The 17674-nt window shown below is 36.6% G+C and overlaps 1 protein-coding gene across 6 annotated transcripts in view; it reads right to left on the reverse strand.

Moving 5' to 3' along the window:
* kazna (kazrin, periplakin interacting protein a) overlaps positions 1 to 17674 on the reverse strand; it is a 79689-nt gene that overhangs the window by 48953 nt on the left and 13062 nt on the right. For 4 of the 6 annotated variants that reach the window (XM_073908962.1, XM_073908961.1, XM_021478152.2 and 1 more), the window contains exon 2: positions 8022 to 8105. In XM_073908962.1, the coding sequence (XP_073765063.1) occupies positions 8022 to 8105 (84 nt within the window). Of the gene's footprint in view, positions 1 to 8021; positions 8106 to 14749; positions 14842 to 17674 lie in introns of those variants that run through there. The other 2 variants (XM_073908965.1, XM_073908963.1) reach the window with 1 other exon arrangement.

The following is a 17674-nucleotide window of genomic DNA, read 5'->3' on the forward strand; positions in this document are numbered from 1 at the left end:
GTTAAAAAAATGATATTTTCCAACCTTTTCATTTGTTGGGACATTGTGAAATTTGGAGTACATTTGGCCAGGTAAAAGGATGACTTGACTGCAAATGGTTTACTTGTTATTTTACGTAAATTCTTTATTCATAAATGCAAAATTTTGAAAACAGCTCCTCAATTGATTGTCTTTAAAAAGGAGTTTTCCACAGTTTTAAAAATAATAAAGGGTGATAAGGTTAAACAATTGTATGATTTGTTTTAAGAATATGATTTAATTTAACCCCTAACAGAGTTTCTGTTTGATGTCTGAATGGTATGTTGTTCTTTTTTGTTAAGTTATTTTATAACTTATATGTTTGCTTGCATGTTTGTATGTTTGTTTTGTGTAATTTTATAGCTTTATGTTTGATTCACTGTATATCTGACATGTCTCAATTAGTTTGTGCAAGATTATGTTTTAATTAAGTTTGCGCTGTTTACACAGGCAATGGGAATTCCTCAATTTGTCAGGAAAAGCAGCCATCACATATCAATTCCTGTAAATTCTGTGACATAGTTAACCAGAAATTAGTGGTTTAAAAAAAGATTATTTTAAAGCAATTAGATGTATTTCCTCAATTAATGTTAAACGAGATCCTAGTTTATTCCACTGTCACACTAAAACTTATGGATATTAAATTAGGTAACTTCAATTTTGAGGGCAAGAAATGTCCAGGGCAGCACGGTGGCTGGTGGGTAGTGGGTAGCACAATCGTCTCACAGCAAAAAGGTCACTGGTTCGAGCCACGGCTGGGTTAGTTGGCATTTCTGTGTGGAGTTTTCACGTTCTCCCTGTGATCGCATAGGTTTCCTCTGAGTGCTCTGGTTTCCCCCACAGTCCAAAAACATGTGCTTCCCAGTAATGGGTTGCAGCTGGAAGGGCATCCACTGCATAAAACATATGCTGGATGAGTTGGCGGTTCATTTTGCTGTGGCGACCCCAGTTTAATAAAGGGACTAAGCAGAAAAGAAAATTAATGAATGAATGAGTTTGGCCTAAATTGTTATGTTTTAATTTTTTTTAAGGCTCTAAACTGCTGTGTTTGTCTTTGTAAACATGAAGGAAGCAAGTTTTTTTGTTCATGGTTTCATATTTAAGTAAAATTTTAACATTCATGCAGTGTCCCAAAATACATAACTATAGGGGAAAAATGTTGTCGCTAGTATCCGCAAGCATAGGCATATGGCTACAGAGGTGTACGGAATGAACATGGATAGATGGAAAAGTGGAAATGGAAACAAAACATAAATTTTTTTCAATCGCTATCATCATCATAGCTATAACGACTGTTTTTTCTACTAACCTAAAAAATTTTTTTTATGTCTGGGTCTCACTCTTTGGAGGGCCGAAACAAATTGACTTGGGGGCCTTGTTTGGTCCGTGGGTGTGTATATATAGCGTGTATATCTCAGCGTGCAGTCGAGAGTAACGCATTTAATCATTGAAATAAATGTCCATAATTGCTCTATTTTTATTAAAGATATATTTTTGCAAATACTCAAGGGTCATTTGATTATAATCAGTTTTATACTGCCTGTATTGTGTTGTACAAACACTTCTTCCTGGCTTATGCTGGTTGTGTAAATATAATAATTATGCTAATATTCGATTCAAATGGTCTCAATAATAGATTTTCCTCATTTGCATATTAAGAATTGAATAAAAATGTGCATTAGTAAAATTACTAGCTAAAATTGCAGGCTGAATTGAACATGTTAAAGTAAATGTGAATATGTACCTACTTTTCCCCTCTTAGTAATAGTTTAACAAAAATAGAATGATTGAGAAGAACAATTGCTATTAAAGTCAATAAAGTTAGCCAAACTGCATTATACTGTCTTATACTATTTGCTCAACTTTTGGTTAAGAAAAAAATGATTGGGACATAATAAAAAAACAATAATTATTATTAGGCCTATTATTAAATTGTAGTATTTTTATAGCAACTGAAACTACACCTTCTATATGTACAACAAGAAACAAAAAGAAGGAGCTTTAATACTCTAAGCAAAAGTGTCTGAGAGCATCATTTAAATCAGGTTTCCACTTCTTTCGTGTGCTATAATATTAAAACTGCCCTCCTTCCAATTGTCAGCCACTGATATGACCCCCTGTCAATTTTAGTTTGAGACCCCTGTGTTTGAGTATGTGCTAGAGCTTGTGAGACCCTCGTTGGAATGAAAGATTATCGGCATTGAACTGAAATCTGACTCACCAGTTGATAAATGGCACTCCCCTTCAATTGCACGTGCATCACACAGCCAAAAATATAGCTTGTAGTTAATTTCACAGCAGTTTATCAGAAGCATTTTATTGATTATTTTCCCCTACAGTTGGCACTAAGAAAGAACATAGATTAGGAGCATTGTCTGATTAATAAGCAGCAACTCAATTTGCCTGGACAAAGGATTTAAAGGCTTTTACTTTCATTAATAGCACAGAGTGAATGCATCATTGTCATCAGAAAATTCTGATTGGCTCAGAGTAAATGACTCACATCAGTGCTCTCTGAACTTGAACATGCTCATAACAGCAATCTTCCTTCACACACACAGCAGAATTCTTGGAATTTAATGGCAATGCCACAACTTCTCATTCCAGAAAAAATGCCAAAACAAATATCATGGTATTTGTTTAAAAAAAACACTGTCCTGATATTTGCTCTTTATGGCTATTAGTTAAGGCTGCACAGTATTAGATTTTTTTTTACATTGCAATATTTTTTTGTCTCTGCGATATATATTGCAATATAATTTTACCAGATGACTTAAATAGCTCTATTTGTAAAGTCATTATCTGGGATGATTTTGTAGGGGAGTGAAATATAAATATATTTTTATGTAAGTTATTATATACATAAACTACACTCATAAATAAACACAACTGAGCAAATAAAAGTGAAATAAATCGGATTGCCATATATATCAAGGTAGAGGTTATCCCCAATAAATGGACCCTTCGTTAAGCCCCTCCCTCCTTAGGTACTGTTGCTACACCAGTCAAGCAAAGGACTGCAGTATGTTTTACAGGGGTATATTCACAACATATAGGCAACCGATTAGAGAATAAAGTAATCAAAATTGAAGCAAGCTTAGCCTAGCCGCCTCATATGCTAGCCATTCAACAGCTTAGCTTATGCTCAGCAGGAGAGGTGACATTTAAAAATAATCTAATAATAACAAATGAAACTGTGATTTCTCTATTTTAGCCAAAAAGCCTAATAGATTAATTGTTGTGCAATGAAATATAGCGTTACTAACCGACGAGGAAACGCGCATGACAGTGCTTTTACATAGTTCATGAACAGCCATAAAGGGGACTGATAGATTTGTGCTAAATATTAACATCATTGACCCATAACAATGTACAATAAATTACCTATTACTGTCAGTATGTTTGTGTGCTCTTTATAAATGACTGAAAAACAGCTGCTGGTAAAGTCTATTGATCGCAAGAGCTCAGTTTGTGATCATATCTCGGTTTTGTTCTGTTGATTTGTAATTTCAAATATTTGTAGCTTGAAACAGATGGAAATATGAAGTTTAGTAAAGTTAGCAACAGACTCGCAGATTCATATTTTCCGGATCAATAACTTGTGTCATTATGACCTATTCGCTATTAGTATGACTAAAGTTACTAACGTTATGGCGAAGGCTTAAACGGAGCATTATTCACAATATCAAGTGGGAAAAAAAGGAATAAGACAGCTGTGAAACATAACCAGCTTTGTGTTTTTGTAGGAAACACAGTTTAGACCTGTTTAGGGTAAGGGGTGTGTGAGTTATTGTCATTTGTCTATCACTGAATTGTGTCAGGAATATCAAAACAAAACTTAGCTCCGCTCAATTAGCGCCCCTCACACAGCTTGATCCACGCTGGCATTTCTTCTCTTGGGTTTTAGGTTTTGAAAAGGGAAAAAAATTACACCATCCCGTCCAAATTTTAAGGATACCGAGTATCAGACTTGCACAATCCATATGCATTCACTCGTAAGCTTTAAAGAGCCCCTGTGCGTAGCTACAGTTGCCAAGCAACGATTGGTGGGTGGCGGTTTTTGGGTGTGAGTTAGCGAAGGGTCAATTAAGCAAACCTGATAGCAAACATGAATTTTGGCATGACACAAAAATCTGGTTATACCTAGGCATAGTCGAATAATAGGAGATCAGTATATGAAAATAGCCATGCCATGAGCCTTAGATGCCATGGTTTCCTTGTTCTCATGTAAATTTCACCAGTGTAAAACCCTAGTGGCTAATCAGAGGGCAAAGCAGATTGTGATGTGACCCAGGGGCCATGCCCATTTCATTTCCATGTACTTTAGGTTGTTCATCCGGACCTGAGAAGCAGCCTTGTCATTAAGAGAACACAGACTTATATGTAGCTCTGAGAACATCAATATGCACACCCCATCTAGTTATGAATTGGTTTATAATTAAACCTTACAATGTGTACTTAGACATTATAGCTAAAAATACAACACAATACATATCAATCAACCTCGTTTGTCTTTTAGCCTTTATCCACAACAGATCTTGTAAGCAAAAGAGGTTACTCTAATGGGTTTCTAATACAGAGTTCACTCTCTCCATTTAGTTAAAAAAAAATCCACCCATTAAGTTAAAAAGACTTAACTAGAAATCTCTCTCCTTTGTGTGTTCAGCATATGCCATGCTGTGTGTGCGTGTCTGTGAGAGCTGCATGCTAAAGCTCATTAATATTCAAGATCGATCCAAATATGGTCAATTATGGGCCTTCTGATTGTAGGGATATTTTACAGAGTAAAAAATGAGCATTTTTTTTTACTCGCCTAAGACTCAAACCCAACAGTTAGATATCAGAGAACAATTTAACTTAATGAACCAATGCAGTATATGGCAAATTTAAAATTGAAAGTGTGAAGGGTAAGATGTAAGCAGCTAAATTTTGCATTTTCAAAGCTTCTTTATAAATAAAAACATTTTTTGTCAAATGTAACCATTGTGAATTACAAACATTTCTCAGAGATGGGCTGCAGCTGGAAGGGCATTCGCTGCGTAAAACATATGCTGGATAAGTTGGCGGTTCATTCCACTATGGCGACCCCAGATTAATAAAGGGACTAAGCCGAAAAGAAAATGAATGAATGAATGAATTGAAAACATCAGATAAATTATGTGCTACATGTAAATCATGCTATTCACGTCAATGTGATGAGACAACAACCTTTTCCCACTTTGCATTAAGCACATATTCACTTCTATTCATATTACAACACTAACTCAAATGAGCTGAAAATGAGTACAACAAATATGTAGATCCTTTATGTAGCATTCACAGCTTGATGTAATTATCATAATTATGAGTTGACAGCCCATAACATTTTACTCTGGGTGCTCCACGTCTTTTATGTATTTCCATGGCAACGACAAAATTAATATGCATTAATATGTCAAGTAGTGCAGCGGTCATATGGCACAAGTCGAAGCTCTCAGTAATGGTTACATGTGATGTGAACACTTTACACTAATCGCAATTTAAAAGTCGGTTCATTCCATTATGCTGACTGTAAAACAAAACAATGATCCCTTCATGAGATGCTTTATTCTCTACCACTTTACCACCTCTTCTCTTTTCATTCTGCCTATATGCTAGGATGTGGAGAAAAAGAAAACTGCAAAGGGGGTGACAGGCTGCTGACATGTTCGCTAGAGAGTGAATGTGTGCAGCCTTGCATAGCCAGACTGGACCGCTTCTCCACAATGCATCTTATTCCAGCCATTTAAATAGGAACCTGACAGTCACCCGAATGACATATGAAGTAACCAACTACACTTTCAGATGATTTTCAGGTGCTCTAAAGCTGAATCTCCACAATAACAAGGCATCAGAGCACTGTGGCTATCAGGGATGCAGGTTTAGTTCAGCTCATGTCATGTACTTTTCACTGTCATGGAGAATAATAATAAACAAACAAGCCAGAGAGGAAATGAATGGGCAGCTCATCCGCATTCACAGCAGTTCTCATAACTGCATAGACAATGATGAAATTACTAGAAAAGCTTACAGTTGCAGTAACCGGATCTTAAAGTGGATTATTACTTGGAAGAGCTATCAAAAATAGACTAACTAGTAACTATAAATACAATAACAGGGAGAACTCTGTATTAAAGTTGACAATAATAATAATAATAATAATAATAATAATATTAATAATAATAATAATAATAATTTTACCAACAGCAAAATGTTGCAATCTTTTTTGTCAATTTTCAGCATTATGAATTGAAAATTTCAGATCTATAAATGGCGATGCAGTGGTGCAGTAGGTAGTGCTGTCACCTTACAGAAAGCAGGTCGCTGGTTTGAGCCTCGGCTGGGTCTGTTGGCGTTTCTGTGTGGAGTTTGCATGTTCTCCCCGAGTTTGCGTGGGTTTCCTCCGGGTGCTCCGGTTTCCCACACAGTCCAAAGACATGCCGTACAGGTAAACTGAGTAGGCTACATTTTCCGTAGTGTATTAGTGTGAATAAGTGTGTGTAGATGTTTCCCAGAGATTGGTCGCGACTGGAAGGGCATCCGCTCTGTAAAAAATATGCTGGATAAGTTGGCGGTTCAATCCGCTGTGGCCCTTCTAGTTGCAACCCATCTTTGGCAAATGTTTTTGATTCACAATGGTTAATTGCGTAAAACATATGCTGGATAAGTTGGCGGTTCATTCCACTGTGGCGACCCCAGATTAATAAAGGGACTAAGCCGACAAGAAAATGAATGAATGAATGAATGAATGAATGAGACTGATAAATTATCTGCTTTAAGTCAATGTGATGAGACAAAAGAACCTTTACCACTTTACATTCATTCATTCATTCATTTATTCATTCATTCATTCATTCATTCTCCTTCGGCTTAGTCTCAATTTCCCGAAATTAGTTTAAAAATTTTACTTAGTACTGCTGAAATTGAGAGCGATTATCACAATAGTTGATGACAAATGGTAGCATAAACAAAACTGCATTACACAAACCAACCACAAGACAAAGGTAATGGATCCTACTGATGGAATTGTGCTACTATAGTAGTGATGAATCTCTCAGATCATTTGGTGATCAGCACTGGTTATGCGTTACCTATTCCAGCATATGTTTTACACAGCTGACGCCCTTCCACCTGATTCACTCACTCACATGTACACACTTATTCACACACACACTACTGACAACTTAATTTATTCAATTCACCTATACATAATGTCTTTGGACTATGGGGGAAACAGGTGCACCCGGAGGTGAACATGGGGTGAACATGCAAACTCCACACAGAAATGCCAACTGGCCCAGCCGAGACTGAAACCAGCAACCTTCTTGCTTTGAGGTGACAAAAATCGTGAAGTAAAAAAGTAAAAATATGTAAATAGCTCACAGAAAAAGTCAATTCGACAAGTCATTAATTAATTCATTCTCTTTTTGGCTTAGTCCCTTTTTTAATCTGGGGTTTAATCTGAACTGCCAACTTATCCAGCATATGTTTTGCGTTCACTGGGAAACACCCATACACTCTCATTCACACACATACACTATGGCCAATGTAGCTTACCCAATTACCCTAAATCGCATGTTTTTGGACTGTGAGGAAAACCGGAGAGAACATGTTTAGAGAAACCCCCAGAGAAAACCCACGCGAACACGGACAGAACATGCAAACTCCACACAGTGATCTTTTTGCTGTGAAGCGATCATGCTACCCACTGCACCACTGTGACGGCCTCATCCGACAATCCAATTTGAGGTTATCATTTACGTCTGCTGCCTGATGTTTTGTGTGTGTGTGTGTGTTCATTCTCCGGCTAAGGAAAATTCACTACTCTCCATTTCTCAGGCCTCATATATCACTGTGTGTTTCAATCTGACACACACATACGCGCATTCATTTTCATTCCACCGTTCGGTGGTGCATTTTAGTAGCGTGTTTGTGCTTATCTGATTTGGTCTTATCGTGCTTTTCAGCATGTGTATTATTCTTACCTTTATCTAACGACGTCTCCTGAGAAGCGACGTCACCTTTTTGACCAAGCTCTGTCAGAGCTTTCTGTCTCTGCACTGGTGCATCTGAAAGAAGAAACACACACACAGAGATACATTCCATTAGATTCATTCTGATTACGCTGGATTGATGAGAATGGAAGGAAGCTCACATTATAGTGAAGTACATGTCTAGAGTTCAGCTCAAATGACCTCTGCTATCACCAGCGCAGCATCTCACCTCTGATCCAGCTGAAATATCACACCACTCACTGCAGAAGGAACTGGAAGCATTTTACGCACAAATCAATGCCAAAATAGAGGCTCAGCCATGGGATGCTTGTTATAACGCCTTCAAGATATTTTTCAATGCTTAGAAAGCTTCTTTACCTAATTAAAACGAGCATGATCTTATAAATCAAAATCGCCGGCTTTACTCTGCTGAGGAAATGGCTTCTCTCACTTTTCCTGAACATGCTTTCTGTTGTGTTTTGTGATCATCAAATTGTAATTGTAATTTCAGCACTGACGGATAAGAGAACCTGTTTAGCAGGTGCGCAGCGTCAAAGATCAACATCCTTCAAAGGAGCGCGATAAGATCCTTTAGCTGTCAGACGCTCAAAACACTTACACATAACACACATGTACACATGCACTCGGAAAATATTGATTCTGTGATTGTGAGTGACATAAAATCACTAAAGTGCCAAGACATCCAGTTTCCTTTTCTCATCCTCTCTTCAGTCTTTTCTCGAACCTTTTAGCTTGTTGAATGTTCTTAAATAAAGGACATATAAAGTCTCAAGCCACTGATAAAAAATGCTTTTTGAAATGTTCTGGTTTAATCTAAGTTAATGTTTTGCGTTCGAATGATGTTCACAGACTGGCAATTTGAGAGAAAGACGTCTCTTTGTGTCTCTTGCATGCTGGGTTTAACAGATCGATGATGAATGGATGAAATGTGTTGTTTCCCAGACAGAGACAGAAACAAGATCAAAGAGAGAGGGGGAGGAATAGCATGTCAAACTAGGAGGAAAATGGAAGAACAATGTCTGTCAAAACTTCAAACAAGATTAAACATCTTAATAAATACAGAGTTTGAGCATTTTTTGATATTCTTGATGGAAATCCTCGAGAAGACAGATGAATTCACAAGGCATCATAACCATCCCGTTGCCATGGGAACCGACCAGGAAGACAAGAGTAAGGTTCACAGTTGGTTCAGCAGGCACATTTGACATTGCTTACGTGTTCTCTGACAGGATGTCAAGTTTGAGACATGTCATTCAGAGGTCAAACCCGTCTGTCTCTCTGACAGGAAGTCTGGAGCACAGTGAGGGCATGACCAGGGATTGCTAAGCAACTGATGCCCGGTTAACAGGGCCTAAAACTAATGTCTTTTTTAGGCAGATGGAAAAGAATGGTGATATTCATTAAATGGATTAAAAAAAAGTGAAAAAGTTACAGGTATTGCATATACTGGGCTCTTTTTTACCGATCTAGGCGCAAAATATAAAGCGCATGGCGCAAAAGCATTAAGGGCATGTCCGAATGCACTTTTGCCATTGTAAGTATAAAAAATAGGGTTTATGCCTCAGCACATGGTCTAACAGGGTTGTTCATATTCTCTTAATAAGAAATGGGTGAGTTTTGAACATAACATGAATTAAGCCAATCATAGTCTCATCTCACATTCCCTTTTTCGCTATTTATATGGCGGACTTTGTAAGTGGTAAAAGCTGAATGCTTCACTAGCAAGAAAACAGTTAAACAAACCATCTGTAGCGAGAATAAGGGTTGAGCCTCCTCTGTTCGGCCTCTTTAATTTACCTTTACTCTTTACTTTACTCTTTTACTTTTGTCGATAAGGAAACTGTGTTGTGCGCACTCCCTTGAAGACATCTATTAGTCTACATATTTAATTTCATTTGTTAAGATTTGTTTCAAAAATGTTAAATTAAGTTTTAATATCCAGCAAACGAATAAATGAACAATAATAATGAAGTGTGGTCAAAAAACTGAGTTATATCCAAACGCACTGCTTACTCCCCATGGTCCAAAACCCAACAGGTGGACAAATCTAAGCTGGTTTTTATTAAAACAAATATAAATATGCATTTAATAAATAATACTGCTAATAATAAAATCATTATACAAATTGTCATGAATAAACTAAAAAAGGTCCCCCGACATAAAAAAGGCATGGAGGCAGTGGTTTTTATATTTATGTAGAAAATATAAATTTTTGTAACATTTTAATCTTGCATTTTTATTTTTCATTTATAAAGATATTTGTGTATTGCTGTACATCCTGTGTGTATTAAGCAACGTGTACACATTTTGGACCTGCATAGGCGCATAACTAACGTGCTCTGTGCTGGACTTTAGACCTGCAATTGGTTGGTCAATGGCGCGGTCTATTTCAGTTCCTTAAAATAGCAATGTGTCAAAAATGCACCTTAATACACCATAGATCGGCAAACCCATGAATCCACAAAGTAAAATAAATTAATTAATTAATTAATTGTGCAAGAAATTAGCAAATAAAAAAACTGTGCAAACACAACTTGTGCCTTATTGCACAGAGTGTAAGATAGGGCCCACTGTATTTTGATCTATAATTTATTTTACAAATCTACTTGTGCTTTTGACCTTAAAATCTACACTACCAAAAATATACAGGTTGTGAAATAGCAAGTCACAATATGAATTATGGTCAACAAAAAACCCCACACATTATGCCTAAACCTTAAACACAGACTGCACACATGGTAATTTGCATGATAATAAAACACCTTCAGAATAATACACATGGCACTAATACAAGATGCAAATTCTATATCATCCAATTACAATAAACAAAAATGCTTTTTCAGCAAAATTATTCATGGCATTATAAAAGGAGGAACCTTGGTGGTTCTGTCAGTTAGTGTCTCTAAAAATACACAGTATGTTTGAAAATACAGTACACACAATATGACTGTCATTTACATCTGCCATCAATCTGCCTCAGATTTTGGTATTTGTTAGTGATTTCCACAAAACTCTCAGTGAAAGAAAATCTGGGCTAAATGTTTGCAGTCAGTGTGTGTTCTCACAATAAGCAAAAAACATGCATACCTTACAATGAGGTTCTATTAGTTAATGTTATTAAAATGTATTTACTAACGTGAATGAAGAATGAACAATACTTATACAACATGTATTAAATAATATTGATCATTTCAATATTTATGAATTTGAGCTAAAATCCTATTAATCGGTTAATGATGGAGTTAACAAGGATTACAATATAATTTTAATTCAGTAACATTAACAAAGAAGAATAAAAGCTGTAAAAAAAGTTTTGTTGATGTTTGTAAATGAACAAACATTAAGTAATAGAACCTTATTGTAAGCTGTTAACTATGTGGACACACACAAACGGTAACACACCAAGAACATTGGAACATTGGGTTTTGAAACATTTTCTTGGGATCCAATTCTCCCACATTCTTGTTTTTCTATAAAAGTTACTAGTCAATAATGTAGTTGTAGTACTAACATTTTCTGAGAGTTTATTTTAACTTGTAAGCACAGCTTTGAGCTTTAATTTCACAATATTTTGAAATGACAACCATTTAAAAACAGTCCATAAAATTGAGGATGCAGAGTATAATGCAACACAGTTACAATGCACTGCATGCAGCTATCCTAAAAAAAAACAGCAAAAAATAAAAATAAAAATTTAAGAAAACCGAGTTCTTCCTTTTTTATTCCCCAAGCTTGAATGCACAAATCATGTATTCAAGTTGGATTTGCTTGTACAGAACAAAAACAAATTGAAGGTTAAAAGGCACTTGAATGAAATTAGATTGGCCTACACGGACATAGAAGAAATAGAGTCCCTAAAATGACAAAAGCATTTCATTCATGCAATTCATACATTTCTAACCATGACTATTATGGTTAAATCGGAGTGCACCACTTAAGAGACTCAAGACCTTCAGAGACTCTTAATAGGATAGTTCACCCAAAAAAGAAAATTGAATCCCATTTACTTATCCTCAAGTGGCTCCAAACCATTGAGTTTCTTATTTTCTGTGGAACACAAAAGAAGATATCTTGAAGAATGCTGGACAGCGGTGAATTCAATGGTAGGAAAAAATGACTCCAATAGAAGGAATACAAAATACTATGAAAGTAAACGGCTGTACATTGTATTTTTGTTTCGTTTTATGTGGCTTTACACAGTCCATTGCCTTTTGGAATTATTTCCTACAATTATCAGATGATATGGCTTGCTGTGTGCCCTTTATTGTGTTCACAAATCATTTACAGTAAGTGGCCTCCATTTCAGGTAAGTGAAATTATTTACTTATATACCATCTCTATAAATGTATTTGTTTTAATTAAGATCATTTATCATTTACATTTTTCTTTAGACCAGTAATGCACTCCAGAATCTGACAGATTGATTAGTTGTATAGGCTGTAGGACAGTCATCTAAAGTGTTGTCATACAGTGTTATGCCTGGATTTCATAATTAGCCTTGCATTTACTAACACAGACTATATTTGAAGTGTTTGGAAGTAATTCACATTTTCCTCCTGTAGAAAAATCTCATAAGAACAATGTTTAGTGGCTCAATGTATTACAACAGTATTTTTGATATAGTGTACAACAAAAGCCTGTCTAAGCAAAGTGCTAGAAGGCATTTGTAGCTCCACTTATGCTACGCCTACGTTCCGCCTACGCTCCGCCTCTTAGTCCTTTTTTGGCAACCCCTAGTTGGCATGACGTGCAAACAAAAGTTGTAGTTTATTTTGTGCTCTTTAGAAATCTATGGGTGATGTCAGTGTATAGTTTCAAGTCTTAACTGCTGGAGCATATCGCACGGTGGCTCAGTAGTTAGCACCGTCACCTCACAGTAAGAAGTTCTCACCGTATTCACACGGTTTCCTCTGGGTGCTCCAGTTTCCCTCAGAGTCCAAGGACATGTGGTATAGGACATGCTCTATATGGGTGTTTTCCAGTACTGGGTTGGGGCTGGAAAGGCGTCCGCTGCGTAAAACATATGCTGAAATAGTTGGTGGTTCATTTTGCTGTGGCGACCCCTAATACTCAGGGACTAAGCTGAAGAAAAATTAATAAATGAATGAATGGAACATGCAAAGAGGCTGAGAGGACTTTTTTGGGGGTATGATTTGACATTTTGGAAACTAATCCAATCAAAAGAAAAAAAAAGAAAAACATCCTTATTATTTCATAAGCCACCTACACTCAAAAATGAGTTAAGATTAGCTTAATGAACTGAATATTTAATATTTAGCTGCTTGTTTAAACTACGTATTAAAAATAAGCTGAAACAACACAACTCTTGAGATTTTTTAAAGACAACTTATGTTTCATGTTCAGTCCACTTAAGTTTGTAAAGTTAACTTAATTGAATGAATTGTGTGAAACCCTGCATTTTTACCGTATACAGAATTTCAAGAGACACAAACAAATGATTAAGAGTGAAAGAGAGATCTGTTTAAAGCGATCAGCTGAAGCTTTGCTGATGGCCTTGTGCATTCCTTGAATGACAAGCGATCAATGTTGCTCTCACAGCCTTAGCTTCAGGCCTTCACCAAGCTCTCATGTGCCGAATTTCAATGCACCGGTGATTTTAAAGTGTAAAGAGACCACCGTGAAAACTGTCAGTGCTTTTCATGAAGCCTTTTAGCCTTGTTTAACCTCCCATTAATACCCAACCCAAATCTCTCCTTTGATCAGTACGCACATATTTGCAGAGCTTTTCCATCATGAAACAAAGCAAAATAATGTCCAGATGGCAAAGCAATGATAAACACCCCTGGTTTAACAGCCCAAATATTGGAAAATTGATTTCGCTCCAGGACATCAAATAAGAAGCGGGATTTAAATTAAAGTCTGTGACTGCGGAGCACAATCTCTATGATCCAAAGCCTTTACCAAAACTTTCAGTTTGTCCAGGCTTAGTTTGGCATCAGCTGTAACCTCTTAAACCTCGTTGGTAGGCAGGCTACAGGGTTTATTTCCGAAGCATATCATCTCCGACTGCTGCAAATAGCTAAATACACACACACACACACACACCCACACACACACACACACACACACTCACACACTCACACACTCACACACTCACACACTCACACACTCACACACTCACACACACACACACACACACACACACACACACACACACACACACACTTTCTTTCTCTGGCCGGTAACCCCATCCAGTAGTTCTAATGCCAAACAGTAAACAGATATAAGCTTGCCCTCGACATCTGTGTTTAACATTATGGTGAACACTGGCAGGCACACACAATCTGCAACCTTACAACGTAAAAAATGGTTTAATTTTCTACTTAACACAATATACAAATCATTTGTTTGATAAACATATGCATATGTTATGTCTAAAACTTAATATAAATAACACATAGAAACTAATAGTGTAACAGCAGACCAATGTCCAGCATCATTTAAAACAAGTACAACTGGATACTGTTCAAACAGTGCAAAAGAAATGAACTGAAACACCACAGTACGTGACATAAATGTTTAAAGACTGCAACAAATGCCATATATCCAAATCCAGCTGAGCATATTACATGACGAAGAGTAAAACAGATACTCTACATGTTAGTGACTGTGTTGGTGTGAATGACAACAAATGCATTTGCTCCCACATGCAAAAAAAAAATACAGTAGCTACTAACTTTTTTCCTCTGTTTTGTAGCCCGGCAGAAGTGAAAGAGAGAGAGAGCGAGAGGCAAAACTGTCCCGTCAGCTGCCCTAGATCTTCCATACTAACACAGCAGGTGGAATATGACACTCTCTGAAGAGTGTGTGTGTATGTGTGTGATGTATGTGTGTGTGTGTGTGTGTTATAAGTAAAGTGAGTTCATTGAGAAGTTTAATGATATGCTGTGCAAAGGTTGAACAGGATGCCCCTTTACTACCTCTCTCACACTTTCCCTAATCCAACCCAATGTGTTCTACTGTAGCTGACTGCAAATATGGACGTGATTTACTGTATGTGGGAGGCAAAATGAATGAGATGTGTCATTTGCTCACCATTAACTGTTAATATCTTTTCCACTGAAGGTAGCTAGAGACTTCCGAAATAGGAGAAAAAAACATTATGGAAGTCATTAAGGCTACCATGGATGGTCTGGTCATCAGAACATAAGAAACTCATACAGGATTGAAACAAGTGGAGCATGAGCCCATTTTTATTTCTGGGTGAACAATGCCTTTAACACTTGACTGGCAACTGCTGTAAGTGTGAAAACATTTTTAAGGCAAGCTGCATTAATTAGGAGCTGCGACACCGCACATTAAAATACACACAAATGTGTTAAACTGGTGGACTGATAGTCTGCCTCTCAGATGTTCATTCTTTATTAAATCAATTGACAAACAGTTTTAACCAGCACAGACTTATTATACATAAACACAAGAGTTTATTTAATGTAATATTTCTACAATTTCAAGACAAAAGTGATCTGCTTCCCTTAAAGCGCAGGTTTCAAACTGAGTTCCTGGAGGGCCGCAGCTCTACACAATTTAGCTCCAACTCTAATTAAAAACACCTGATCAAACTAATTTAGTACTTCAGTCTTGTTTGAAACCTACAGGTACGTGTGTTGAAACAGGGTTGAAACTAAACTATGCAGGGCTGCAGCCCTCCATGAACTGAGTTTGACACCTCTCGATTTCCACCCATCACTATTTAATTGACAGAGACAACATAACTAAAGAGCGGAAGTGAAAGCAGCGTGAGTGGTGTAGCTTGTAAAGCGCATGGCAACATGTTTTGACACGATCGATCATCAACCGTTTTGAATTCAGCATCTGATGAACTCATTCTTCTTTTTTTCCATTACATATCAGATTGGGAATACATTTATTTTTAATAGAAAGAACATTTTTTGTTTAATAATAAAAAAAAATTAAATGTGAAAAAGTCACAAGTGGCTCTTAGGTATTTAATAATGTTTGGCCCATGTGTTTAAACAGCATCTAAATAGTTATTTAAAATTTTCTATAAACAGTATTTTTCCACCTGGTGTCAAATGTTAGCGACATCCTAATATAACTAATTCGTATTTACAACGAATCAAATTTACATTTTTAGTACTGCTTCAGTGAACTTGAACAAGTATACTAAAAGCCATTAATTTTTACTAATTTTATTAGTATTTTTTATCAAAGTGTGCTTTTAATGTCTTCAAAATAAGTTAAGTCTTTGCAGACTATAAATACATGTACTACATATCATTTATTTAAAAAATGTGGGCAATTCATTATAGAATCATTTTATTAAAAAACATTATATTATCCTTTATCCTTTTTAAAAAAAAATCAACTATAGGGGTGCGGCCGGGTAGAGGACCCTACAAGACAATGTGCTCAGGGGCCACTGAATTCTCATATATACTTCTGCGTGCTGTTTGTGTTGCTCTGTAATAACACTTTCGAAACGCTGTGGCAGTGAGGTTTTTATGTTCCTCTGTGTCGAGTTTCTTCACTGGTGTTTTGTTTTTTCTGAACGCTACCTTAATGCAGAAGTGGCTCAAACTCACACCTTTTGAGGTGGGAACCATCTGACGTGCAACAACTTTATTCATAAGGTAAACACAAAACAAAACTTTCCATCTGGGGCTACTTCACAGGACTCGATATTTGTAAACAATTACTCCACAACGGGGTTGGTGCTAAATTGAATATGGTTGTGGCCGGAAGTTAACGAGAAATATTTATATTATTTATTAAATTTCTCATTTATTGTATTTTATTAACATCTACAACCACCCCAACTCTGAACCCAACTGTCACAGCAACATTAGTTTTACAGAGTATTATTTATGTTATTTATTAAATTACCCAATAAATTGTATTCTTTAACACCTACACCCAGCCCAACCCTAAACCCAACCGTAAGAGTAGTGTAAAAATATGAATTATTGTTAAACAGTGTCATTAAAAAATGCAATCTAGACTTTACCCTCCAATGGGTTCGCGCAGCTCTTCGTCCTGCCCACAGTCATCAGCGATACGAAGCCGACCAATCACATAGCTTGCTCAATGGGGTATTATGACGTGTAGTTACTTTTTTTGAAAGGTGTGCATCAGCATCGGCGACGGCCACAGAAAGGGCTATGCCACCACGCAAAGGTAGCACCGGGTCAAACGAGTGAGCTTGACACAGAAGTATAAACCAGCCTTTAAAGTCACCACTTCGTAAGTATTTCAGGCTTAAAGATGTTCACTTCTGACTGGAATTTGCCTATTACCTTGTAAGTGCTATGGCTCCTTCTATTAGATCTTGATCTACAGCACAACCTCTGAAGTTATATTTTTGCAGGTCTTTGCAGGTCCAGCATAGAGCTGGCCAAATAATCCAAAAGTAATCGAACTCAACTTGATTTAATTTTTTCCAGGACAATTTTTTTTAAATTACTTTTCTACAGTGTAAAGTCACATCACATGACCCCGCTCCATTATTTCACCGAAATGTCGAGCATAGACAACATAAACACTGACAAAACAGAGCAAACAAGAGCAGCTTGTATCAAAGGAATAAAATGCATGTTTACTTTACAAAAATATTCAACAAAAATAAATAAATAAATAAATAA

This window comes from Danio rerio, chromosome 8 (assembly GCF_049306965.1).
Source record: "Danio rerio strain Tuebingen ecotype United States chromosome 8, GRCz12tu, whole genome shotgun sequence".
In the NCBI taxonomy this organism is placed as follows: Eukaryota; Metazoa; Chordata; class Actinopteri; order Cypriniformes; family Danionidae; genus Danio; species Danio rerio.